At 40.9% G+C, this 27,818-nt stretch overlaps 1 protein-coding gene across 2 annotated transcripts in view; it reads left to right on the forward strand.

Moving 5' to 3' along the window:
* The window catches only part of NTF3 (neurotrophin 3), a 70,773-nt gene extending 60,567 nt beyond the window's left edge, over positions 1-10,206 (forward strand). For both annotated transcript variants that reach the window (XM_019544214.1, XM_019544215.1), the window contains exon 2: positions 3,003-10,206. In XM_019544214.1, the coding sequence (XP_019399759.1) occupies positions 3,003-3,797 (795 nt within the window). In that variant the 3' untranslated portion in view covers positions 3,798-10,206. The remainder of the gene's footprint in view (positions 1-3,002) is intronic.
* Positions 10,207-27,818: the final 17,612 nt, after the last annotated feature.

Raw genomic sequence — 27,818 nt, forward strand, 5'->3', positions numbered from 1 at the left:
TCCATAAGAACTACTATGACTGGGCAAAAACAATTGCATGAATAGCTTATTCATCCAGAAATACTGTTTTGGGTCGACACAATATTTATGAATTAGCACCAAACCCAGTTAAAAAGTTGAAATTTTTCAATGCAAAACATTTAAACTCTTCTGAAATAGGTTTGGCTGAGACTTTTATGTCAAATAATATTTCATGAACATATTTATTTAAATGACATTTTCAAATCAGATTAAAAAAATACCACAAAACCTCATAATTAAACTTTTCATTTTGGGTTCCAGGAAGTGTAGTGTTTGACCTAAAATAAAATATCCTCCCCACTTCTTTGTAGTTTGGCAGTTCCACCACAAAAGTGAAAAACATCATTCGCTTACACAGCTGTATTCATGAGGTCCTGATTACTTGCCTTCTACAAACTGTGAAGTCTGTATCTATACTATGCAGGAACTCCAGCTTCATACATGTCAGTACCTTCTTCCTAGCTGTATATTTTGTTAATGCCCTCTTAGTTTTGAAACCTCGCAGCCAAGTTATTATATGCAACTATGTGCTGACATGAATTATGTTTGGGGCTTGTGAACGGAACATTCATTCACCAACATGTTGACCTTTCTACTGGCACCAGACTGTTAGCCCCTCTGAGTGCTATGGTAAACCCACTGAGAAACATGTATTATAAAAATGTGTTTGCTGCTTTAAAGTTTAAGGACCAAGTGAGAGGAGACTAAATGTTGTTTTACACAGACCTTTTTTTACACAGTATTTTTGGGCCTTGAGATCCATCTATATCAAAAGTAGTTTACATTAGACAAAAGACAACAACTCTATGACAAGTGAAAACACCAAAAAAGCATAGCTTTGCTGTAAGCAACACACAGTCTAGGTTTAGGTGAACTCATGATGTAAGAAACTGAAAATGGAGAAAACACATTTCTTGTCCATAAAAGGACAGGTCACACATCCACAGAGGGCAGCACTGATTTTGCTACAGTTCCAAAGTATGAAAGAGAGAATCACTGTTGCTAAAGGGAGTTTCATTTAAAATTGGCTGGGAATTTTGCAACATTTTTAAATGGAAAATGGTGATTTGTTAAAACAACTTCCTGAAGAGATTTGCATTGGGAAAACCAGAAGAATACAGCATATTCACCCTAGCATAGCCAATGGTCTGTGAAACCCAGATTCAAGTGTGTGCTGTGACTGATAATAGACCATGAACTTCATTGGCATCTCCCACATTGTAGACAAATGCCCTAATCTGTCATGTTGCCTGTATGCATATACCCTATATTTCTGACATAGCCTGTTTTTCTCAGGCCCAACTATTCTTCAGTGAAAGTTTCATAAAACTCATATTCAAACCCCTACACCCCTCAGTTTTGATGCCTTGGTATACTCACAGTTAATATGTGAGTACTGTCTGTCGGTAATCCAAAAATTACCAGACTGCTCTAATTATAAACATAGAGCAGTGCATGCATTTAAACATGCTCATATAAAATGCTAGTTTTTTAAATCTTGACACTTTCTGCACATGGAAAAATATTAACAAGTGTCTTAGCTTTCATGGACTTGGGGTGTAGGGATCCTTACCACTCCTCCTGAAGGCAGGTTTGTACCACGTCATACATACTGGGTGCATCTACACAAGATGCTACAGCGATGTAGCTTGTTGCTACAGCAATGTAGTATTGGCGGGCACAAACTGTGACATTGCCACTACTGTGCAGTCGTAATGAGTTACTGTGCAGCAGCTTGTTGCTACCGCACAGTAGGGTCAGAAATGACCTGTGTGGCACCAGGACTGCACAGTACCACCAGTGCTAAAGCAAGTACTAAATGGCTGTGCAATAAGAACTTCACAGTCATGTGCACGTGTAGACATGCCCACAGTGAAGAGAAACGTAAAATAAACTACAATAGAACATCCCATTTTTTCACTCACATTTCACACTGCATTTTTCAGGTTAAATGACTGCTTTTCAAAATTCAGAAGATAAGAAAACCCTTTTGTCTGACTGCATCCCTGTTTCTGGAGAACACTTTCCCAAATAAGAGGTCACTGGGGCACAAAGAGGGACAGTTTTGTCAACTGAAACACCACTATTAATATTTTAGTATACTGTACTGACCTGCACCCTGAGATGTATATATTGAGCCAGATCTTCAACCCTACTAGGCTTTAGTAGACTTAAGCACCTAAATATGATTCTCTCCTATGCTGCTCAAGTCCCTGATAAACAATTAATCCAGATGGTTCCTGGTTCCTCCACACCAGTTTTAAAGGTAGGATGGTAGTTATTACAAAAGTAGATGCCATAACAGGTTTTCAGGGACTTGAGCAGGTTGGAATACTGGGCACCCAATAAGTGGAGCAGAAGCTGGCCCACTGTGTTCAGAACAGTTCTTATGAAATGCAGTTATACAGTGGCTCCTTAAAGCTGTCTCTTAAAATTTTCATTTTTTCAAGTCATTGTTCGGTGGTTTGTCCAAATTGTTACCTATTACTCTTGTTTTATAGAGTGGCAAACTTGAGCGGTCCTCATAGAGTCAGTGACACTTATTATAGTCAATGGAATTTACCCAGTGTTCCTCTCTCTCCCTGCTAGCTTCCACGGTGCAACTCACTTCACAGAATTAGGCAACTCTTCTAGCAGGGAAATCACCCTGACTCTGCTTGCCCTGGCTCTGCTTTTCAGACAACAGTGAAATGTCTCTATCAAGAGAGGATCTTGCAGGCATGCTTGTCCTCTGTGTGGGACTAAAAACTATGAAAGCTACTCCTGCCTAAAGAGAGAAAAACTAGATGACACTGGTAACAAAGGATTGGGAAGTAGTATATTTCATAAAATGTAATTAAATATTTGAAATATCTTGAAAAAATACACAGACTAACATCTGTAAGACTAGTTAAAAAAAGAAATCAGAACTCTCATGTTGATCATACCTAATCAACATACTAATTTCAGTGGCTCCAGTTTAACACTGTGTTTCTTTTCAGATCTTACAGGTGAACAAGGTGATGTCCATCTTGTTTTATGTGATATTTCTTGCTTATCTTCGTGGCATCCAGTCTACCAACATGGATCAAAGGAGTTTGCCAGAAGATTCAATAAATTCTCTCATTATTAAACTCATTCAGGCAGACATTTTGAAAAACAAGCTCTCCAAGCAGATGGTAGATATTAAGGAAAACTATCAAAACACAGTGCAGAAAGAAGAGGCTCAGCAGGATATGGACGGAGCTGAAAATGTGAAATCGGACTTCCAGCCAGTTATCTCAATGGATACAGAATTGTTAAGGCAACAGAGACGCTATAATTCTCCCAGGGTCCTCTTGAGTGATAACACCCCATTGGAACCCCCGCCTTTGTATCTCATGGAGGATTATATTGGAAGTTCTGTGGTGGTGAACCGAACCTCACGGAGGAAAAGGTATGCAGAACACAAGAGCCATCGAGGGGAATATTCTGTATGTGACAGTGAAAGTTTATGGGTCACGGACAAGTCATCTGCTATCGATATTAGAGGACATCAAGTCACTGTGCTGGGAGAAATTAAAACGGGCAATTCTCCTGTCAAACAATACTTTTACGAAACAAGGTGTAAAGAGGCCAAACCTGTAAAAAATGGCTGCCGTGGCATAGACGATAAGCACTGGAACTCCCAGTGCAAAACATCCCAAACGTACGTAAGAGCACTGACGTCAGAAAACAATAAACTCGTAGGCTGGAGATGGATAAGGATAGACACTTCCTGTGTGTGTGCATTGTCAAGAAAAATAGGAAGAACTTAAGTCTGCATCTCTTTGCTATATAAATTATTACTTTAAATTATATGATATGCATGTAGCATATAAAATGTTTATATTGTTTTATATATTATAAGTTGTCCTTATTTATTAAACTTCAGCAAACCTACAGTATATAAGCTTTCTTTCTCAATAAATATGAGTAAAGGGTGTGTGCCTGAGCTGTTGGCATCTCCTGTTTTATTAGAATATGTTTGTGACACTGCTTATCAGCAGCATACCATAATCTTCCTGTAAAATCTGTGTAACATCAGTATTTTGCATTCAGTATTGTCAAGCCAGTGACTGTCATTTAGTAAACTTGTTAAAAATTGGATGAATGTCAAGAGTTGTTGTACACATTTATCTCCCCTGCTCTATATTTTCCATGTTTAATTAAAAGAAGTGCTAACTCCTTGCCACCAAAACAAAAACAAAAAATGATGCAGCATAGCCTACAGCTAATAACATTCCAGGCAATGAGTAGCCATAAAATACATTTTCTGTATGTTATGCCAGTTTTGTCATTGTAAATACGGTGGGGGAGGGTTCCTCCTCTGCTAGCGTTCCAGAACCACTACTAAGAACCCAACAAGTTTTGTTTAGTTTTTTGAAGCACATTTGTTTTGTAACTGTTTTTAATGCTGCCAATTTCTCCTAGAAATAATAGGGAAAAAATCTTAAATATTTGTAACAGAGCTTTACTGAATCCAAGAAGCAATCTAAGTAGATCATTAATATAATTCATAAAAGATGATTTCTTCAGAGTATACTATTTATTGTGATCAGCTTCTTCCTCTTTCCCTTTCTGTCCAATAACCCAGTAACTGCTGCTGCACTGTTATATTCTTTTTAGCTGGGTTTTTTTCATTAGGAAAAAAGCTAATTACTGCCATGAAAGGAACCCTGAGCTCTAGCAAAGAACAAAAGTCCTGGAACATATACCAAAGTGGCACCTTCCTTCAAAGGTGTAATGCAGTTCAGCTACCTGCTGCCAGTTGTTTGTGGAGAAAGATATCTGGAAAACTGCTTGACGAAGCTGCCATTTATCTGGGGCTCATGCGTCTTGACTGTGCTGTGTGCAATTAATAAGCAGGTTGTCAAGTAATCAACCATCAAAACTATAATAGTGTCACATAGGCAATTGTTACATACCTCATGCAGACATTTCTAAATTGTGAGCACAAATCTGTTTTTTATATCATTATGTAGATGCTACATATATATATGTGTTGGGCAGGAACTTCAGTGAGCATAAAATGGAGCAGCTTTGTTAACAAAAGTAGAACTACAGAATTTACACCAACTGAAGACACAGGCTCTCCTTTGTTAGCCACATTATGCTGGACTCATTGCCCATTAAAGCTATGGGAGGCTTTTTTGTGGGGGGAGGTTTATGGATATCAGTGGGAGTAAGATCAAAGTTCTCCTTTATCTGGTTATATATTCTTGCATAACCAGAGTCAGAAACTGCCCCCAGTTTGATAGGAATCAGAACTGCCACAAGTTATAGCCAAAATTCTTAAGTTACAGCTTTCTTCTTAAAGCTAATCACTACCCTAAATCAAAGCCAGAGCCACAACACCCAAACAGAAGATGGCATGACAGCTAGGGTTCAAATTACAGGCTGAGCCCCACCCCGCATAAGAGACAAGAGCCCCCCCACACACACAAGAGATGAGAGCCCTCCACAAGCCCCTCATAAAAGACGAGAGCCCCCAGCCCACCCTATGCCTTTCTAAGCAGCTCAGGTGGGGGTGGCGGCGGCAGCTCCTTCCGGCTTCCAGCTACTACCACCGCAGACCCCTGCAAGAGTCCGAGTGTAATTTGAACCCTGATGACATCATTGCACCTCCCATCTTTCACTGCTTTAGAATAAGTGTCAGACTCTCAACGGGTCACCAGAGGAAGTTAACTGTGTTGTCTCCTCTAAACCCTTGCAGCATTTCACATCAAACAGCTACTTTAGAACTGAACTAGATTACTCAGGAGGGCAAGCATTCAAATTGCATCACATCACATTGGTAGACCTAAACAAGGAAGACAGTGCACACAGCCTGCCAGCATTTATATATATTATATATATATAGTTCCTATTACATGCCTGATCTCAAAAGACATAAAAACTCTCAATTCCCATTGAAGCAAATGGGGGGTCAGGGTACTCATTTTGCAGGAAGTATTCAGCACCTTGCAGGAGCAAACCCTAAACTCACTTCTTAACCTCAAGCAGTACTTAACTTAGTAGCTCCTTACCATGGCCATCATTAAAGCATCAGATGTGGTTTATACAGTGAGCAGCTCAGTTAGTATTTCTCCTCCCTTCTACTTCTTTAGAAAATTTCAACAGAAGGCAAGCAATTTTATTTCTTGTTAAAATTTGCAATGGAAAATTCTTTTCATTTTTTTTCAGTTTTGTTTTCCACAATTTTTTTTCAAGGAAGGCACATATTTTCAAGCATTTTTATTTAGTCCAAAGCCCAGTTTTTCAACAAAAATGGAAGTTTTCAAAGAAAATTTTCAGCCAGTACTAGCATGTAGTTTCCCCAGGCGGCAGTTTTTGTACTTCAATATTGAGAGAATATCAACAGCTATGGCTAGGCTAAAATGAAGAACTGATGCTTATTGAGTTCCTTTGCTACTACTGATTGCTTGAAAAGGCCTAAGACAACCATTAACTTTTTGGGTGTACTGCAACTAAAAAGGGTAAAATCCACTCATATTTATAGAAGGATAGATCTACGGATAGAAGGATATAATCAGGTAGTAAAAACTAGTATTACCAATGTATGAAGAGCTGTACAAGTAACCAAAGAAAGGAAGTTGTAGTGCAAATGCAATACTCAGCATCTGAAATGTATTAAATAAAAGGAAAGAAAACATCATGCACCATGTTTTGGGGGTTATTAGATCAGCTGCTTCTTTCCCACCTTAGCATAACAAGAAAAAGAAGCGTTACCCTTAGGATCATATTCAACTCCCAGTGAAGTCAAAGAAAAAATTCTCATTGACTTCAGTGGAAATTGGATCAGGCCTTAAGTGAAGACAAGCTACAAGTCTCAACAGTACTTCAGGGTTATTGAATGCATCAGTTCCCTTACATCCTGCATGTAAGATACTGTGCGTTTCTTATCAAGTATGTACAGAAAAATATAACTATTTGTAAAGGCCTAATCGTGCTTTCTTGGAACTCAGGAAGACATTTTTGTAGATATCAGTAATAGTACAAAGAGGTCCAAAGTTTTCTGCTAATCTTCTTTGTACTAAATTAAATATGAACCCAACAATACTTGGTAAATTTGAGCTTTTAAAAACTTAGCAGCTTATCTATACTGTTACTATTGTTTCTCCAACATGTTATAATGCTAAAAATACAAAGATTTCTTTTGCAAAAATCATTGGACACTACTCTGTCTTTGCCTGTTGGTGTCAAACTATATTTTTTCGTGTGTGTGTGTGTGTGTGTGTGTGTGTGTGTGTGTGTGTGTGTTTTTACAGTCTATTTAGTAATTGTAAAAAATACTCCACTGAGGTTTTGGGAAACCATCTGCATTTATTTTATCACCTTTGAACATGTGTTCAGGAATGAAGTCTGTGTAGCCAGTTTACTGCTACCAAGAGATTTGTGCTGCTGCACCAGGAAGAAACTTTGACTGGACTGTATAGGGGGTGTGTTCAAAACTACTCAGCTAATATGCTGTTATTTCAGTGCTTTAACAATCTGAGTCTTTCACTCGGATATACATTATGTATCTGCAGACAATACCAAACAGGAAACAAGCTCAATTTGGCATTCCAAAATTAAAAACTTAAAGATAATGACCTGCTATTCTTGACCTTTCAGCAAAAGCACTTTTATGGCAAGGAAAATGCAAAACCATCCATTTAATTTAATAGGAACAATGTGGCAAAAATCAGTGGGATTCTGTGTTCTCCACACTCCCATACACGTATGTAATTCATCATGTTCATGGCAGTGGAAGGCAGAGGGAAGAAGATAGGCCCTACAGCTTGTGAGAAGCAAAGAAAACCACACTGGGTTATAGCTGTTTTTAAGTATGGAAGGGTTGTTTTCTGAAATGCTTTGCCTGTATTTTGTTACAGCAGATGGCAGAATGACGAAGCAAGCACAGATGTGGTGTAAAAAAAAAAAGTCCACCAGCACAAGGTCTGCAGTTCACTACTACTTTCGGTCTGGCTAATGGTTTTAGTTAGGTTGTTATGTAGTTCTACAACCACTTTCCTGCTTAAATAGTTTAAATATCTTCTTATCACAAAGAGTTTTCCCAGATATACTTAAATTATCGAGTTGGTCGAATTCCAGCCCCCCAAAGTTAGATGCCGTGGTACAACTGATGAACTCAGTAAAAAAAGTAATGCTTTATATAGTTTCCTAATTGTTTATGTGACTAACAGGATACTGCATCACCTTGGAAGCCAATACCACCTGCTACTATGACAGCCAACTTTCAGTATGAGGTGGCCACTTTGAGGTATGCCTATTTCGGATTCTGGGGATCTTAGGGAGTTTTTCACAATGCAGGGAGAGTTCTCCAGGGACTTTTGGTGGCAAACAGGGTCCTATACTCCCATTCTCATTGTAGGGGGCGTGGCTGATGCACCACAGGCCGCACAGATAACTGCCTGCCACTTTGGCTCTGGGAGCCTATTAGCAGCCCAAGCTGGTCACTGAATGCACAGGCAGCTCTACCTTGCACCTATATGACTTAGCTGTGCATACAGAAGTCTTGAATTCAAAGGATGGTCAAAGTGAGCCTTGGGCTATCTTTACTCCCATCATCACCAACACACCATCTTCTCCTACCTGCCCATCTTGAGCTGTTTGCTCCTTAGTTGTGAACAAAGATCTCTCCCTTGGCTCCATCCAAAGGCAGCAATGTGGAGACAGTGAGGCTTCTGGCTGAAGAAGATTGGGTAGTGCCCAGGGATGGAGAGGACAGCCAATCTTTAGTCCTTAGCAGAACCAAAGGGAGGATTCTAAAGCTGAGGAAGCTCAGGCTATTTAAAAGAAAGATGGCCCTACAGTAAAGCAATGAAGTAGGGTCAGAAGTCCAGTCCTGGTTCTGCCACAGATTTGTATTGCAACCTGAGACAGGTCATTTAAACTCAGTATTTTTAAAAGCACCCTCAAATATTGGATGTGAAGTTACAAGGGCCAGGGCATCCAGCTCTTCAAATAAAGAGAGGAAAATCCAAGACAGTATGGACTTCTGAAAAATATATGTTTTTACTTCAGTGCTTCAGCTACAAAAAGGAGGGCATAACACTACTACTCACCTCTCTGACAGTGGGAAGTAGTGAGTCCTGCTCTGTGGTTTGTAAACTACACAATGATAGAAAGCACTACTATTTTTTGAAGGGGGCTTGGAAAAGTAGCAAACTACTGTTTTCAGGGCTGGGAGAGAGGGGGAGGGCAGGAGGGAACTTCTTGCTTGTAGTGGGAGTCTGAAACAGAGTGCTACGGGGAGTAAGTAGTGTGTTAACAGAAGGCTTAGGTAGCATGGGGGAGTTGATTCTTTTGAGAGTATGGGAAATCATTCATTCAGAAAATGCCTGACCCTCATTTCAGTGTAGCATATTTATTCCTAGTGTTTTAAGCATTTGTGAAACATCATTTGATTATTTAAAACCCTCAGGAATTCAAGAGGAAAATTAAAATCTCTAGTATAGGTCTCAGCTAAAGTGCAATTACTATATGCCAGTTAGGAATTAATACCACTTACTGTTTACACTTGTACAGCTCTCTTAATAGCACCAGGGTTATAAAGAGGCAAGTCAAAATTGAATTTGACTCAAAACATTTAAATCTAAATTGAATGAATTTGGGGGCTGAGAGGGAGGTGGGAAGAAGGAAGAAACTAGGTTGAAAACATTATCCAACATACGGGGGTGTAGAACAAATTAAGGTTTTGACTATAAAACATATTCATTATTCTATCTAATTCAAGAGATCTATGGAAATATTTAAATATATGTTGAACTGTATGATTTAACCCGTGCACACATATTTAGCAGCAATTTACAGAATAAGAATGTAAATAGAAATATGCAGTAAAGTACTGTGTCTAGCATTGTAAATAACTTCTATTGATTCCTATTTATGTTCTCAGTGTCTGAGAAGGGTCTAAGATCTATATTTTAATACAAATTTTGTTCTTGTTTTACACATGGTATTTTGTATAGTAAGCACCTCAATTTACTGCTTTGTAGCTGTTTGCAGTGTGTAATCTATGTGAAAAATGTAGCAGAAATATGGCTCTCAGCTAGCCTGGCAATGTAAAAGGTAAAAAAAAATCATCCCACCTTTGTATCGTAGGTAGTTGAACCCAAACATGTGTGAGTGACAGAATCTGCTTCCCAGGTTCAGAGATTAAATATGTTTTAAAATATTGAATGGTAGCTTTTGTCAAGTTATTACCGGACACAGTGATTCAGATGCAGATGTAAAATGGCCCAGCATTCAGATGGAGTGTTTCTTTCTTTGTATAGCTCCAGTCTGTTAAATATTGCAGCTACAGTCAGAAAACAGACCTTTCCTCTATTCTCAGCTCTCTGAGCACACATTCAACTTTCTTTTGAGGATTTCCTCCTTTCTGTCTGAAGGGGAACTTAGTCACCTCTATCAAACTGTCCACTCCAGGACCCCGAAAAACATTATCTGTGCAGCCCATGGAGTCTGAATAGAGGTTAACGCAGATACTTGACTAACTGGGAAGGTGACAGATTGGAAGAGGATGGGGATGCACATTATCCCACTGGCCTTCTTAAAATTAAAGGTTTGGAGAGCCGGGGTGAGGGGCAATCGTATGTACTGTGTAACCCTGTTGCTGACAAAGAAAGGTCTCAGTACATGGCTAAGAGGCACAAAGCATCCATGTCAAGGCTTTTAACTTCCCCTGGACTCTTGACAGCTCCCTAGCTTCTGTGCCACTTTTTAGTGGGAATGGGGAAATGACATTCTGCAAAATGGGGTAATGAGGATGTTCCTTATTAAAAGAAAAGGCCCTTATGGTGATTTCCTCCTCTAAAGCTTCCTCGCCTGGAATTTTTTTCAACAGGAAGTAAAGATCTATGGCCCAGAGATGCTGTATCAATGAGAATGCAGTGGGAATAGTAGGTACGCCTATATAATTGCTACCTGAGTCTCTCAGGAGGGTTATCAGGACACTGCATAGCATCAGTGAATATAGAAAAAATAAAATTTTGTTTTTCTGCCTTTGCACTGATCCAGTTTTCCTCTCTGCTCTCCTTACAATAGCCAATATATTGCGGCAGTAGGCAGAAATGTACAATGAATTTTGGTGGGCTAGATTACACTGAGCATCTGCTTGTCCAGGTGTGGGAGGGAGGAAGGGGTGCCCCCCCCCGCAAATTCCTAGGGTATTGTGAAAGTATTTGGGGAGAGGGTCAAGAGCCCAATGGCTCCTCTCTCCCTTTCTCTGGAGGTTGTACATAAAGACTGGGAACTACCTATGGAGCAAGGTTGGGAAAGAGGTAAAACAAGCATGCTGTAACATTTAATCATCTCAGCAAGCACCACTGAATAGGCTGAAGAAGTAATATAGAATAAGGCAGTATCCATCCAATCTGACAAAACAGTTTCAGGAAAGCTTTACCAATAGAGCCTGCCACAGTTTTCCTGCCTCCCCTCCAAGAGCCCTTTGGAGGAGAAAGGGCATGATCTTAGTCTTTGTTATCAGTGGAATATTCAGTTATCCCTTTGCAAATGTAAGGAAAGAGCAACATGGATATCGGAGCAGGAAATTATGGCATCAGTCAGAAAGCAGGAAGGACAGCAAAAGTGGATGTCTGAAAGTTTTAACCCTTAAATATTAAAACTGCCCCCGTTCCTGAAGTGTAGCAAGTGAGCTGATCGGAATTCCATGTGTGGAGGAAATATTTCTATCTCTAGTATGGCTTTAGGAAAAGCTAAGAAATACCTGGCTTTATTCTGATCTTACACAGTTTAACCTCCACTTGAAGCCTTTTTACTTTAATTGTTTGGTGACCCTTCATCTCTTGTTCATCACTTTGTTTACAAATTTTAACAAACTCCAAAGTATGTGCAGCCTGTAAGTAAAGTAGAAAATGCCTGCTCTTGAGCCACACGGTCATTGACTCATTAAACAGCCAGTAGGCATTGTGCTACTGAAGGCAACTATCTCAACCAGGAGCAGAGCAGGTTCTGCAGATGGAGGCCCAGAGCTCAGGGGGCTCAAATACAGCACTTCACCTATACTACAGAACCCCAAGAATTCAGCAGAGGTAAGTGCCACTTCCCCACCCCACCCAGCAATTTAGGAAGACTTTCCCAAAATCTTTTTAATCTTAAGCAGCAGCTCAGTTCAGAATTGATACTAATACTGGAATTTATTTCTTTTCCCCTCAAAGAAGTTAAATTCTTCCTTGATTATTCCCTTGTAAGCCCTTTCTCCGACTATGAAAGAATACTCATTTGAACTTAAGTTCTACTGTCAAGATGTTCGTGCAGAAAATTTTCAGTGGATCTCTGCCTTTGATCAGGGCAACCACTCTTAAGAAATGCCTCACATAAATCCACTTTCCCACTCTGCCCATCTGGCTGTGGGAGTGGTTTTTGAGCCATTCTTCAGAGACACACGGTCTTAACTGTGACTATTCCCACAGCTTGGGAATATGGATGTGAATTTACCTCAGTTAATTTGCTTCTTTCTTGATAACAAATGTGGGTCTTGATTCAGAAGAACACTTAAGCATGTGCTCATCTTTAAGGAGACAAGTCATTTTATTGGAGCTGGTAGAACAATTCATGAGTTAAGCACATGTTTAGGTGCTTAGTTGGGTCAGGGCCATAGAATGGGTTTCTTTGTGATTTTGTTACTGGAAATCATAGTGATTCATTAAAGAGAGAAAGAAATAATCATAGAAGTTGCCTTTTTGTGTGTACCTAGGGAAAATGATGGAACAAATAATCTGTAAACAATTAAGACCTGATCTAAAACCCGTGGAAGCTGGTGGCAGAGGTCCACAGATTTCCAGTGCAGCCCTGGATCATGTACTTAGACAACAATTGACCCATGATCAGTTGTTGACATTGTGGATTTACAGTATAAAGAAAAGAACAAACAAAACCAATAATTTAGGTTGGGGTTTTTTGTTTTTTTTTAATCAAAGCAGAAAATTATCATACTAAACTAAGTAAATATCTCTTGCACAGTAAAGTATTGGCAGAACATCACAAATTCTTACTTGAGACAGTCATTCAGATAGACTTGGATACATACCCAATCACCTGGTCTGGAAACTGGGTGAAGGAATGTGAATAAGATGCAAGGGTAATGGGAACATATTGAAGTAAGGTGCAGAATGTATTTTGTGCATATCTGTAGGAATAGTGTTAAACCAGGAGTATATTTTTCAAAAAAGCTCAAGTGATTTGGGAGCCTACAAAACCTTTGCAAATGTGATTAGGGATCTCAGGAGCTTAGGTCCTATGGACTTCAAATGAGACTAGGACTGCTAAATACCTAATCCACTTCTAGAAATGAGATGCAAACTCTGAAGCCCTTTGAACACATTTTAGCCTGGCATTATTCAACATCTGTGGTAATGGCCTGAATACAGCAGTAAACAGCATACTGATGATATTAAAAAAGATCACGTGGGTTACTCTCACAAAAAAAACAGATGCCAAGAGACCAGGTGTCTGTACCACACTGTCCCCAACCCTGGAAGAGTGTGCAAAAGGACATCCTAAAAAGGTTTCATCTACAGCCTTGCCAGACTTCCACCAGTCTGATTTCATAGCTATGGCCAACAGTTATGAACTGGTCATGATAGCTCTGAAACACGCTGCATCATATTAGTTTGCCATAATAATAGCATGTGCTAGCACCTCTTTTCTCTGCCACCTGTCCCATGCAAATGAGCTATGCAGATATTTTATTTGCCAGCTGTGTCTTGCACCTGAATACCTTTCCTCGTGCTCAGTCACAACCCTTGGTAGCTTTTGCTTCTGCAAGAGGAGCAGCACTGTTCTTCCTTACAAAAGCAGAGATTTTGTTTCTTGTTTATATGGCCTTTGGGGTCATCTACTGTTATTGCACTGAAGTTCTTCTCCCCCTATGACCGGATGTACAGAATGATTCTGCACAGTTGTTGCCAAAGAATGTCTTTAAAAAGTCTATCTTTGCTCAATAGAGGCTACATCGAGAGACCCTGGAAACTTGATTCCTCGCACAACACCCTCAACAAGATGATGGACAAATCAGTTGAACAAACACTCGTCCTATTGCACCTAACACAATATGGCCAGTACTCCCAACACTTAAGCTCTTCAGTTGTGATAATGGAAGAACTCCTGCTAGTTCCTTGTCTTCCTGTTTTATTTCTGTCTAAGTACCATTTAATGTAAAAATAAATAAATAAATAAATCAATCAATGTTATTCTTGCTGTCAGAAAGCCTGAAGCAGCCTTCTTAATGAAAGCTCACTGGTGTTCAAAGGAAAGGACTGGTATCTGTAACTACCAGGATACCTGCTGGCAGCATATGCTGACAAAATATGAGGTTTCACTATTTTTCCAGCATTTGCTTTCATTTGTTCTGCCTCTAAATTATTTGAGGTTAAATCAGAGGGGGAATTAGACCAGGCAACACAAACAGAATGAGCTACTTTATGCAGATGCAAATGCAAAAGGCTACCTACAGATCAATGGCAACTGAGCAATTTTGAAAAGCAAACCCCAGTGATGTGGAAACATTATGATTACTAATAAATGAGCACTGGGGACACAAGCTAATATAAAACAAAATATCTAAGCAGCATTTGACAGCTTGGACAAATGCAAGAAAATGAAAACTAGACATAAAAATATCCCAAGTACCCCTTGAAGAGAAAAGCTTCAGTTGTTCTCAGTTCTAAATCTCTATCGACCATGCTATGACTGGAATAGAAGGTATAGAAAAGAAATATTGTTTCATCTACCTTCACCTGCAGGCTCTTCTCTCTATTCTTTTTACATAACAACAGGTTCCCATTTACTGAGAAGGCACAAATTATACAAAAGGGTGATATTTTCTAGCTTGTCTAGCAAGCTTACCTATAACCATCAAGACCACAACCTGAGTCAAGAATCACCCATTTCACTTCACAGCTCAGACACACAGTTTGCAGTGTCTCAATTAGAGAAATAAGCACATCTGAAGATAAAGGAAATGAAGTTGGTTACAGGATATTTGCAGGATTGCCAAAGCCAAGCATTCAAAAATTGCAAGCCTGGCCTCCACTTCTCTTAAGAATCATTAGATTTAAAATAATAAAAGCAAGGCTCTTTTTATTTGTCTTATAGTATTGCAGACTATAACATTTTTTTCAAGCTTTCTTCTGCAGCCCTGAGAGCTAAGCACTCAAAAAAATGAAAGCAGAGATATTTTGTTATGTGATAAGACAAGAAAAATCTCAAAATCATAAACTAATGATAAGACCATGGAAGCTAGTAATTCTGGGTTTGCTTTGTTTTGCTTCAGGAGGGTCATTTGTCCATAACTCACATCAGAATGATGTTTGCAATCAGAGAACCAGAACCCAAGTGAAAAATTGTGCATGGGAGTCTTTAACTCTTTTTTATTTCAAATAAAAATACAAAATCACCCTCCCACTATGTGCATGGTGATCAGCAGACTAGTATGGTAGAGGAATGGAATCTATAACTTTACTGCCTGAGGAGAAGAATACACAGGAAATCACTGAACCTTTGAATGATGGACAATGTGAATATCACATATTCAACAATATTAAAAGAGCAACAACAACAACAAAAACTAACCCCCCCCCCCAAAACAGTCTGAACCCGAGCTTATTGGACCAGAATGGTTTAAGGCACACCTGATTCTATAGCCAAGAGTGCACAGCAAAATAATGGGTCTATCATTATGCTGATCCACCTTTGACTGCCCAGCCTGAATAACCACAAACACACTTGGGGTAAGACAGAAGTTACACATAAACTGGTTTACGTGATTGGAAACCAGTTTAAAGCTGTAACAGAACAGAAGTTCAGTGCATATAAACCAGTTTCAAAACTGCTGAACCCAGTTTAAGATAACTCTGGATGGATGTAGTAGTAGACTCAACTGATTTAGGTTAAACTGATTTATGAAACTGCTGTCCCAGATCCCCTCCCAACTCAAGTTAGGTCACAGTTCTCAGCATCTCAGGAGCCTTTGCGGGTGGGTGGCTAGCCTCTGCCAGTACTCCTCTGCTCCAACCAGCTGTGCTAGTCTCATCTTGGGCTGTCACAGAGCAGGACAGCAAAGGAGAAGCAGGGGAAAGGAACCCACACCTGGCCCAGGCTCGCCCCTGCCTCCAACTGGCCCTCCCCCTTCCCCTAGGCCAGGCCAGATGCACAGCCCTGCCACCTGCAAGTCTCTAACTCTGACCTGTAGGAGGGAGGGAAGAACAGAGCCCCCTTGGCATATCATCCTAGCTCTAAGCCAGCAGAAGCCTCCAGACTGCCTAGCATGTATCTCTGGCTGCCACTGGTGCTAGGCTCCGACTGAACGTACTGGGTGGCCCTGGAGGACAGGCAGCAAGGACATGAGCACTTCATGCAGGGAAGGATTGGGTTCTGCAACCCAGCGCAAGCCTCTGGGACCACTTGGCACATCCCTCCTTAGTCCAGCACCAGCAATAGCCAGAGGATGCAGTGGACAGTCACAGGGGATTGAACCAAGTGGTGAGGCCCCTTAGTTCAAAGGGCTCAGACAGGAGTGGAGATCTTCATTCCCCCTTTCTCCTGCAGATTAATGACCTGCTGGCCCAGCTGTGTGGAGGGGGAATCACCCCCTCATATGCACATAGCTGGGCAGATCAGGACTAGAGGGGGGACTCCTTTTCCCTTCCCGCTATCAGTGGATCAGTGACTCGTGCCAGCCCAGCCATGGTGGTGAGGAAGGAATTACCATTGCCCCACTCCACAACAGGGCAGACCAGGGTTCAGGGAGGGATCCCAGGGCAGCTGCAGGAAACTCCCTGGAGGTTTGAGGAACCACCCATGTGGGCAGATGCCTGGTTCAGGTCAGCCAGGGATGGGAACTGTTTCCCCCCCTGCAGGGGGACAGCACGAGGTTAGGGGCATGTGGCATTCATCCATCCAATTAGGGATGGCCCAGCAATGGTTGGCAGGCTGGGAGGCATGCGTTAGCATTCTCTGTCTTTTGGACTGGGTCACTGCAGACCTCCTCCACCTTCCCTAACTCAAAAGTAAACATCTGTTCTGTTTGTTATTGGTTCAATCTATGCAGGTTAGAGAAATCTGTGAAGATTAAGTTGATTCTGCCTTGAGCTTTTTGACAGTCTGTACTTAGTCTTAAAGCTGGATCAACTTGGCCCTGCCTTCAGCATGGGCCTAGGGAGAGATCTGAACTCAGCTCTCAAAGTTTCAGGGAAGATGCCTTCCCCAATCTGTAACAACCCACCCCCTACCATATTGGTGCTGGAACTCTTGATATAATCTATCTAGCTATGCAGCATGTAAGCCTATAGAATGGTAGCAGAGCCACTCCACAGTTAACCACTGAAGCTTCTGGTGTACAAGGGTCTTAGCACTGCTGTACTCACTTTAAACAGGACCATTTAGTGAGTGTAGAGGTGTCAAAGATATAGCCTGGGGGCCAAATCTGGCATGCAGGGTTTTGAGTTAACTCATGCTTCTGGACCAGACTCATGCACAGGGTCTTAAATCCACATGGCACCTGGCCCAACCAGTCCAAAACCCACACAGTGCCTGCCCCAGACCAGCTGATGTGGATACCATGTGCAGCATGCATCTTAGACTGGCCTTGCACAGGTGACATGTGTGACTCAGTCCCCAAATGGCCAAAGCACTGCATTTGATCTGGTATGCAGGGGGTGGCGGGGTAGGGGGAGGCTAGTGAACTCCACTGACCCACATGCACTTGGTTAGAGGGAAACACAATTCCACTGCACACAAAGCTTGAAGACCCTTTGTTGGGAATCACCATGTCCCACTTCCTACAATTCAACATAACCTCTTCCATTTTGCTCTCCTCAGGGCTTTCTACTGTCTGTACATAAGCAGAAGGGGCATGGACTATCTTGTTCTACCTTTAAATTTAATTTATATAGAATAAAATAGTGAGCAATATATAATATGGATCTAATAGTACAACTGGACAGAAGTGGAGCATCAACCCAATCACATATGATTAAAAAAACCCAAAGTTAAACCCATCAACACTGACCAGAAATTGCAAAAGACAGGACAGAAGACAGCCAGGGAATAAAGGAGATGAAAATCACAATGAAAAGACCTTTAAAAAAAGAGAGAGAGAGAAAAAGAGAGAGAGAAGCATTGAAGAGTGATTTCTTCAGACCTTGGACAGGAGGGTAAATTTGGCTTCACCTATCTCTCTGCCTTGACAGAATTGTGGCTGCCTTGAAATACAAAAGCAAGCAGTTGAAAAATAAAGATGATGAATTGGATGCAATACAATCAACCATTTCTGGGCTGGGCAGCAAACTGGATAAACTAGCAAGCAGATGCACTAACCTTTAGGAATAGTGGAGGCCAAGAATTTGAGGGCCACCCATGCAGATCAAATGGAAAACTCTAATGCAAAAGACATTTTGCAAGTTAAAAATGTAACAAAAACATTAGTCTGGAAACACAAAACCATAAAGTAACAGCTGGAGAATAAGGGGGAGAATAAGGTTCCTTCAATTGCAAATGAAAGGTGATTGAATGGAAAGATACCATCTGCTTTATCAAAAATAGACTTCCACAGGCCAAAAGCCAGAACCACTTGCAAGGACCCATTTTACATGGAGAAAGCCAACCTCATTCCAGAAAAATGGCAAAACAATTCTGTCTCATAGACAATTGCACCTATCTTCAAAGTAATGATGAAATATAAGAACACATATTTCTAGGATTTCCCTTGATTGATGTTAGTCACGTAACACAAGCCAAGCAGTAGGAACTCAGCACATCAAAACATATTTTCATGGACTTGGAAGCAGGTATCTCTTTCATACCAGATGAAACTTTATATTATCCTTAAAGACAAGATCATAGATTAGTAGTCCATGAAAACAGTCCTACAAAGTGAACAGCGAAAGGCACAATGGCTGAGGAACCCATGGAAAAGACAGGAAGTAGACTGGTAACCAACAGGGAATTAAATAATAACAACATCCAAAACCACTATCTAATTCAACATCCATTTACAACCAAACAACCCAGCTGGATCCAATGCTGCCCTAAATTATTGCCAGGAACTTGCATGGATGAAAGAGCAGAATCCAGTCCCACAACTTATGTTTTCTCTGCCTATAACCATCTACACATGGATTGAAGTTCTGCACATTGACCTATGAATCTTGCTGGCATTTAGAGTGACTGCCTCTTTCTGCTTTTTCTTTTGCCAGTCTAACACTCCTACCACTTAAAAAAAGTGTTCACATCATGCCTGACCAACCTGAGTGCCTTCTATGACAAGATGACTGGCTCTGTGGGTGAAGGGAAAGCAGTGGATGCAATCTACCTTGACTTTAGTAAGACAAGGTTCTCTGCCTGAATCTGATATCTTTTATTAGACCAACTTAAATAGTTGGAAAAAAATTATTAAGCAAGCTTTCGGGTTCAAAAACCCTTCGTCAGGCTAAGGAAGTTTCAGCAGTTGGTGTGTGCTCTTCCTGGATGGAATGAAAAGTAAAGAAGCCAGAGGCTGGGCTGGTATGCATACAAGACAGGCAGTCAGTGAAAATGTAGATTGAGGAGTCAATGGGTGAGAGACAGGCTGGGTGGGGGAGAAAAGCAAGAAGGGGGACCAACATACATATCTGCACAAAACCAGCAATCATCCTAAACACCAAAAAAGCTGTGATATACACCCTAGCCCTCAGATACCACCAAATTTGCACTGAAGAGAACACCCAGGATTGCCACCTCACCAATCTTAAAAAGGCTTTCACCCAACGAGGACACTCCACCAGAGAGATAGATCGGACATTTGAAAGAGCCACCTGGATACCACGTAAAGAACTGCTGCAGTAAAGAAGAAAACCCCCCAGAAATCACACACCGCTGGTTATGACATATCACCCCTCCCTTGAACCCATATGAAAAATTCTCAAACAGTTGCAACCCATACTAGAAAGAGACTCTATTCTTAAAATGATCTTCCCAGAGCCACCCATCCTAGCCTTCAAACAAGCACCGAACCTCGCTAACCTCATCACCAGAAGCAAAATTCCTCAGGCCCAGAACACACCGAATGGATCCAGACCATGCCATGACAAGAAATGCAAAACCTGTCAACACATCTCCACCACCCCCACAATTACTACACCCCACAACAGAGCCATCAGCATTCCCAGATCTTACAGCTGCACCTCCAGAAATGTAATGCATCTCATCCAATGCACCAAATGCCCTGATGGAAAATACACAGGAGAGACCAAACAACAACTGCACACCCGAATGAACGCACATTGGAAATCTATCAAAGACGGGAATACCCAGTTACCTGTGGGGGCACATTTCTCACAAGAAAACCACTCTCTCTCCAATCTCTCAGTCCTGATCCTCAAAGGAAACTTACAAAACACTTCCCAGGGACAAACCTATGAACTCCACTTCGTCCACCTCCTGGATACTAAAAATCATGGACTAAATATAGACACTGGATTTATGACACATTATAACCTGCCTGACATCTGACTCCCTAATAGCTTTCCATTTTTCATCCCCCTTCTCTCTCTTCCCCCTCCCCCCACCTTTCTCTCACCCACTGACTCCTCAGTCTACATTTTCACTGACTGCCTGTCTTGCATGCATACCAGCCCAGCCTCTGGCTTCTTTACTTTTCATTCCATCCAGGAAGAGCACACACCAACTGCTGAAACGTCCTCAGCCTGACAAAGGGTTTTTGAACCCAAAAGCTTGCTTAATAATTGTTTTCCAACTATTTAAGTTGGTCTAATAAAATATATCGGATTCATGCAAAGAACTTTGTCTGCCTGTGTCCTTAGACCAACATGGCTACAACCCTGTTGACTTTAGTAAGGCTTTTGATATGGTCTCCCACAACATTCTTGCAAGTAACCTAAGGAGGTCCAGGTTGGATGAATGGATTGTAAAATGCATAGAAAATTGGCTGGATAATTGGACTCAGAGGGTAGTAGTCAATGGCTTGATGTCTAGTGGCAGCCAGTATCAAGTGGAGTGCCCAGGGATCAGTCCTGGAGCTGGTTTTGTTTAATATCTTCATCAACAACATGGAAGATAGGATGGAGTACAAACTTCAAAAAGTTTGCAGATGACACCAAGCTGAGGGGAGTAGTAGATACACTGGAGGGTAAGTCTAGGATTCAGAGAGATCTTGACAAACTTGAGGATTGAACCAAAAGAAAGCTCATGACGTCCAATAAGGATACGTGCCAAGTCCTGCACTTAGGACAGAACAATCTCATGCACCAGTACAGGCTTGAAACCGACAGGCTAAGCATCAACTCTGCATAAGAGGGCTTCAGGGTTGCAGTGGATAATTAGCTGAATAGGAGTCATCAGTATAGGCTGGGGACTGACTGACTAGGCAGCAGCTCTGCAGAAAAGGACCTGGGGGTTACATTGGACAATAAACTGAATATGAGTGAAGTGTGCCCTTGTTGCAAAGAAGGCAAATGACATACTGGGCTGCATTAATGAGAGTGTTACCAGCAGATGGATCAAAGTAATTCTTCCCCTCTATTTAGCAGTGGTGAGGCCATATCTGGAGTATTGTTTCCAGTTTTGGTCCCCTCACTACAGAAAGCACACAGAAAAATTGGAGATAGTCTAGTGATGAACAATGAAAATGGTTAGGGGGCTGGGGCACATGAGTTATGGGGAGAGGTTGGGGGAACTGGGCTTATTTAGTCAAGGTAAGAGAAGACTGAGAGAGGATTTAATAGCAGCCCTCAACTACCTGAAGCATGGTTCCAGAGAGGATGGAGCTAGACTGTTCTCAGTGGTGGGGAATGACAAAACAAGGAGCAATGGGCTCAAGTTGCAGCAAGGGAAGTTTAGGTTAGATATCAGGAAAAACTTTTTCACTAGGATGGTTTTCAGGCACTTGAACCCAGAGAGGTTGTGGAATCTACATCCTTGGAAGTTTTTAACACCAGGCTGGACAAAGCTTTGGGTAGGGTGATCTAGTTGGGAATGGTCCTGCTTTGAGCAGAGGGTTGGACTAGATGATTTCCTCCAGTCCCTTCCAACCCTCATTTTCTATGATTCTATGAAAAAGGTTCTTGTATGTGGTGAAGGCAGGGGGAGAAAGGAAGGAAAACTTTCATGGCTGTTTTAAGCTGTGCAGGTAAAGCTGGTTTGTTTTGCAGGATAGAAAAAGGTGAAACACAAAACTCGTTTGCTTGCAAGATGGAGAAAGGTGAAATAGGGACTGCCATTTCAGCAGAGTGTATAAGCTACCAAACTTCCAAGGTCTGGCTATAATATACCTTGCCCTTGTAAGCAAGCTGTAGGCATCTCAAAGCAAGCCAAGCTTTACACTGACAACGCACTAGGTACTTTACACTCATTCCCAGCTTAGCATGGAGTTAGCAACATAGAGCTTACTTATCCTGCTCACTTACATACTGTGCATTAAGGGTGTGAACAAGCATTTGTGGGACCTGGCCCAAGTTTAGGCAGCTTACTTTAAACCACCTAAACCTAAGTTGGGATCACTATGTGCAAGCGTTTGCCATTTGCCATGCAGAGCTGCAGGCAGTCGGAGGTAAGTTGGGGGAAAGGGGAGAGGGGCATGGGGAGTGGCAAGTCTGCAGAAGTAAAAATAGCCCAGTCAGAGTCACTGGGGGAAAAATAGCACAGCCATGGGGGCTCTGGAGAGTGGCTGGGCTTTCCCGGCCCTGGGGCTGTGCTGAAGAACTAACTTTAAGTTAGGCACACCATAGTTAGGATGACCTATACCCTGTGAACACTTGCACAGCCAAGAAATTTAGATCTCCCTAACCCTTATTAGGCTGATCTCAATATAATGTTTGTATGTACCCTGTGTCCACACAGGGATTTAGCGAAGAGTAGTTAGCTAGAAATTAAAACCCTAGTATATACCGCATGGTAATCTTTCTATATAGGTAGATCCTTAAAGTCAGTTTACAGAACTCTTGATTTTTGCACAATAGACATGAGGTTACCAGAGTCTGAACTATTTGCTACCACCTTCCCCCTTTGCGTCAATGCCTTGCTTCAATCACCCTAATCCTGTCTTTAGCAGCTAAACACCATTTTGGGAATCCACTCACTTGTATTTATTTCCAAACATTTTTAAACTCAAACAATTCCACAGATTAAGCCCAAAAGACAAAGACACAGGCATTGCAACCTCATACAGTTATTACTACATCAAACCCATAACTTCATCTGTGACGAAGCATATCTTGTTGATAGTCAGTATTTGATTACCTTTAGCTGTTACCTCTACTTTAATTTTATCCAGAAATACTGGGAAAGAGTCAGAAAGAAGCAAAGTTTGTTTATGCACAAGGTAAGAGGCCTGTCCTGCACCTGTTTTAAGCATGTAACATTGACAGTAAAGCAAGAGGCAGCCTTTCAAAAAGGAAAACAAAAATACTGCAGACTATTGCAGGAGAAAGAGCCTTGGGAAGACAGTTTCACCAGTATGCTCTGGCAAGGTGCTACAGATTGGAAAAGATCTCTCTCTTCACTGTTGGCGAAAGAATAGAGACAATTTTTCAAGGCTATGGACATCTTTTAATGGTAGGAAATGATGTGTTATGGCATTTGCACCCTGATCAGCCACAAAAAAAGTCAGACTTACCGCTGGATGAACCCTCCTTAGTCGCATGTGTGAGAATCAACAGTAAGAAAGAACGTAGAGGAGAAATATCCCAGGTACTTGCCAGTTAGGAGAAAGCAAATGCATCCTGCAGTCCCCACTTGCAAATTAGCCTCGTTAGGGCTGGAGCTGCTTTGCTTTGTGAAATTTGAAGAGACAGCCTTAGAAAGCAAGAAGAGGCAAAACCTCTTTGAGAGGGTAGTTCTTCACAAGAAAGTGTCTAGCCCTGACCCTGCAAACACTCAAACTAAGTGCTGAAGTAAGCATGTGAAGCCTTCAATTGACTTCAGTGGAAATAGTCATGTATATAAAATTAAGCATCTGAGTAAATGTAGAAAATAATTGGGCTAACCAAAATCCAGAAAATTTGCAAGAAAAATGCTTATTACTCTTATGTTACAAATACGGACATGGAATTGATATGGCAATTTCTCCCTAAGGTAAGATGACCTAATACTTATACACTACTAATGCAATGAAAATCCAAAAACATGAAGCAAAAAAGTCGAAATTTCAAAAAACCGTCAAACTCTTGCACCATTTTATAGCAAGTATCTCTATATTATTATGATTGCAAATACCATATTTTCTTGCATGCAACATGCATCTTTTTCACAAAGCTCCCCAAAATTGGTGTATGGGTATTAACTGGGAGGCTGATTTTCTTTCCAGGATAGAAGAACCCTGCTTTGATTCCTGCTTCAAAGTGCAGCAGTTGTCACTTTACTATCCAGGCAGCTAAGGACAGCAGTTGACTTAATGGCTCATTGCTCTCCCCTCCAGAGATGTTTACAATTGTCTCTCCTTTTTAATAGTCTTGATGTTCCACTTATCAAGCTAACTTTTCTTAGGCCAGCTGTTGCTGATCTCTCTCCTATTTCACTGCCTTGGAGACTCTTTTGCCTTTTGTCAAAATCATAGATCTATACATGAAAACCAGTCTTCAGAAGCAGCTAGGATTTCAGCTTTAGTTAAGCAGGACAGGGAGGGTGAATCAGCTGAATATGCTGAATGCCATGAATGCTTAAGGCCTAGCTTTACTCAGGTGAGTGGTCCCATTAAGGTTAATGGGATTATTCCACTGTGAAAATGTCTGTATGCTTCAATGTTTATTGGATTAGTGCCTTTGGTTGGTCTGCATTTTTCAATAAATGATGAAGAGGCTGATGATCTTCCTTCCCCAATACCATTATTTTCTTCCAACTATCAATTTAGACTGTTCCCTTTAATCTTTCTCTGTCACAGTCTGAGAAACCCCTTCCTCTCTTTCAAAACTAATGTAGTGTGGCATTATGGAAGCATGCTGTCTACATGCAAACACTCATTAAATTAATATTCCAAAAATAAAACACTAATCGTTCAATAACTTTGAATTACAGAAAATATATATGACCTTTGACTCCCTCCAGACAAAAAGCTGCTTTCCAGACTTCTTTGTACAAGAGGGATTGCTTTGCAAGTTTCATTTGCCACAATAGGTTTCAGGAAATAAAGTGATCTTTTCTCACTATTTGAAACATTGAGAAGTAGTAAAAGACAGATTCTACTCTGAGTTTTACCACTGCAAATCTAGGGTACTTCTATTAACTTCAGAGATGCTATTTCTTATTTATACACCAAAAGTGAAATCAGACTGTACCCACTCTATCCTGAGTCCGCACTAATTCCCAGTAGTTTCAGCTTTGCATTTTGTGTAGCAGAGTGGGTCATAGCCTTTTTACAATGTGCCATTAGTCTGATTGATTACATGTTATTAACTTGTCATGAATATATTACCAGATGTGACTTAAAATTGGATTTTATTTTAATGAATATTGTGGGCCTGATTCTGCTTTCATTTATACCTGTGTCAAGCAGGAGTAACAAAACTGTGGTCCGTGAAGTTGCACTGGGGCAAGAACAAACTAGCCCGCTGCAGTAACACCTATTCTTGGTTACCACCATGAAATGCCATTGATTTTCACAAGGTTGAACATGTCACAACTGAGAGCTGAATTTTTCCTATAATGACTAGCCTTTAACAATGTGTAATACAGTAATATTAATGGGAGAAGGTTTAAGGCAGCCTGGGATCAATTAATGGGGTGAGGTTTATCATTCCAAGAACTTCTTAACAATAGGAATTCCATGATCCTCAAGCTTTAGGGGTTTCTTTACTTCTCTGATATAAGACAAGGCTCCTTTTGAGACATAAATATGGAATGGGGAAATTTCATTATTCAGGGATACAGAACTATATAGAATGCCTTCCTGGTTTTTAAATACTTTTCTTCACTATTTTAACAAACCTATCTATCTTTGAGTTCCTAGTCAGGGGCTTTTTCTCTGGTTCAGATAAACTCTTTTGCTGTATCAAAGCCTAAGCCGTTATAAAATAGTTGACTTGAATTGCTTCCAGGCTGAATAAATGCTTTGGTGACTATGGATAAAGTTAATCAAGTGCTTAAGTCCTCCGCTGTACTGGGGCCTTAACCTTATCTTAGCCATGGTTATGGTGGGGGCTTTGGGGAACCATATTCCTCTGCTATATCAAACACCACCAAATCCTATGTAAAATATACCATATGCATGCACCAATTGTTGGTCTGTAATTTTCTATCATTACCACAGTTGCTAGCATAAAAATGGAAGTGTTATTTACTGCACAATCAGCTGATGGTTACTCTGTATTCTCACCTTGCTTCCACAAGTAAACGGATGCTTTGAAGACCTGATGCTCTTTGTTGAAAGGAAACACATGGGAAGAAAACAAAAGTTCCTGGAAGCAGATACTTGTTGTCTTTGCAATATATGTAAAAGAAGGAGCAGGGAGGAGGAGAGCTAGAAGAGATAGAGAGAGAAACAACAGAAAAGTAATTCCTTTTCTGACAAAAACAATAGGCACTTGCTTTTGAGACAAGCATATGCAGCAGCAGGAGAAAAGTTTCCAGTGGTTCTCACAGAATTGGAACACATAATTTTTTTTGGCAAATAACTAAGCTGAAGGAGCCAAATATCTTCAGAAACAGCTTAGCCTCTGGTAGCTGTCTCTTGCTTCAACTCTCGAAAAAACCCATCTGTAAAGCACTGTGAAGCATGAAGCCATTCCAAAGGCAATCAGTTAGATAAGGCAGCATCTACTCTGATTTAGACACTTGTTCTAACACATCCAATCATTGAAAGCTCTGTGGAAAAGAAGCTACAGGCTGCCTGCTGCATGGCAGAAGGTCATGGATTAGATTCCCATGCAAGCCAAGTGGTTCAGTGCAAACTTTGCCAAGAGAGAGAAACCAAAGGAAAAGCCTTCCTCTGAGAGCTTTGTGGCAGACCTCAAATCCCCACATATAAGGAGTCAGAGTCCAGGTGCACCAAAGAGGATTTTTCCTCTGAGTGTATCACAGGAAAAGTTTATTGACTGGAGAGCTAGAGACTGCTTTGTTGGGAGCTTCCCAAACTCTTCACTGTCTCCTATGCTTGATGGGAGGAGGGAGAAGGCATGGGATAAGAAATCAGTTTCCACTATTCCCAAGGAAATAACTTTTCTTCAAGGGCAAAAGTTAGAGTTCCCAGATATTCACATAGTAAATCTATTCCTTACAGGGCAGTGACTTGATAGCAAAATAGAGGTCCCAAGGGATACATTGGCTTACAACAGCAAATTAATGACTGGCACTCAGCTTGTATGCTGTTTCATTCCAGGTTTGCCAGCAAGTAGGGATGAAAGTAACTTATTTAAAAAGTGAAATCCAGTTTGGATCTGGATTATGTCTGCCAAGTCAATGCTAGCCTAGCCCCCTTCCTGCCAGCTTTCAGTGCCCCTTGCTGATTTCAAAACTTCCTTTAAAATAACATGCATCAATGAGATGAACTTCTTGGATGCATTTGAAAAAAAAAGGAAAGAAATTTTTAAAAATCACAAGGCATCTTGTGATTGCACAAAGAACAGAATACACGGTATCATGAAAGGCAAACGACAAATGCCATTTTCCATATTGTAAAGCCTACTACATCCTTCACGAGAAAAAAAAATCTAATTGACCCTCCAGCTGAAGCATGGAGATACTGCACTCATTCTCATTCTTTTCATGTGATATTTTGGATAAATATTCTCTTTTTTCCTCCTGTATGCATTTATTTACTTCACCCATTATTTAATGATTTTTCA

Source organism: Crocodylus porosus, unplaced genomic scaffold (assembly GCF_001723895.1).
Source record: "Crocodylus porosus isolate Cpor-Errol unplaced genomic scaffold, CroPor_comp1, whole genome shotgun sequence".
Lineage (NCBI taxonomy): Eukaryota > Metazoa > Chordata > Crocodylia > Crocodylidae > Crocodylus > Crocodylus porosus.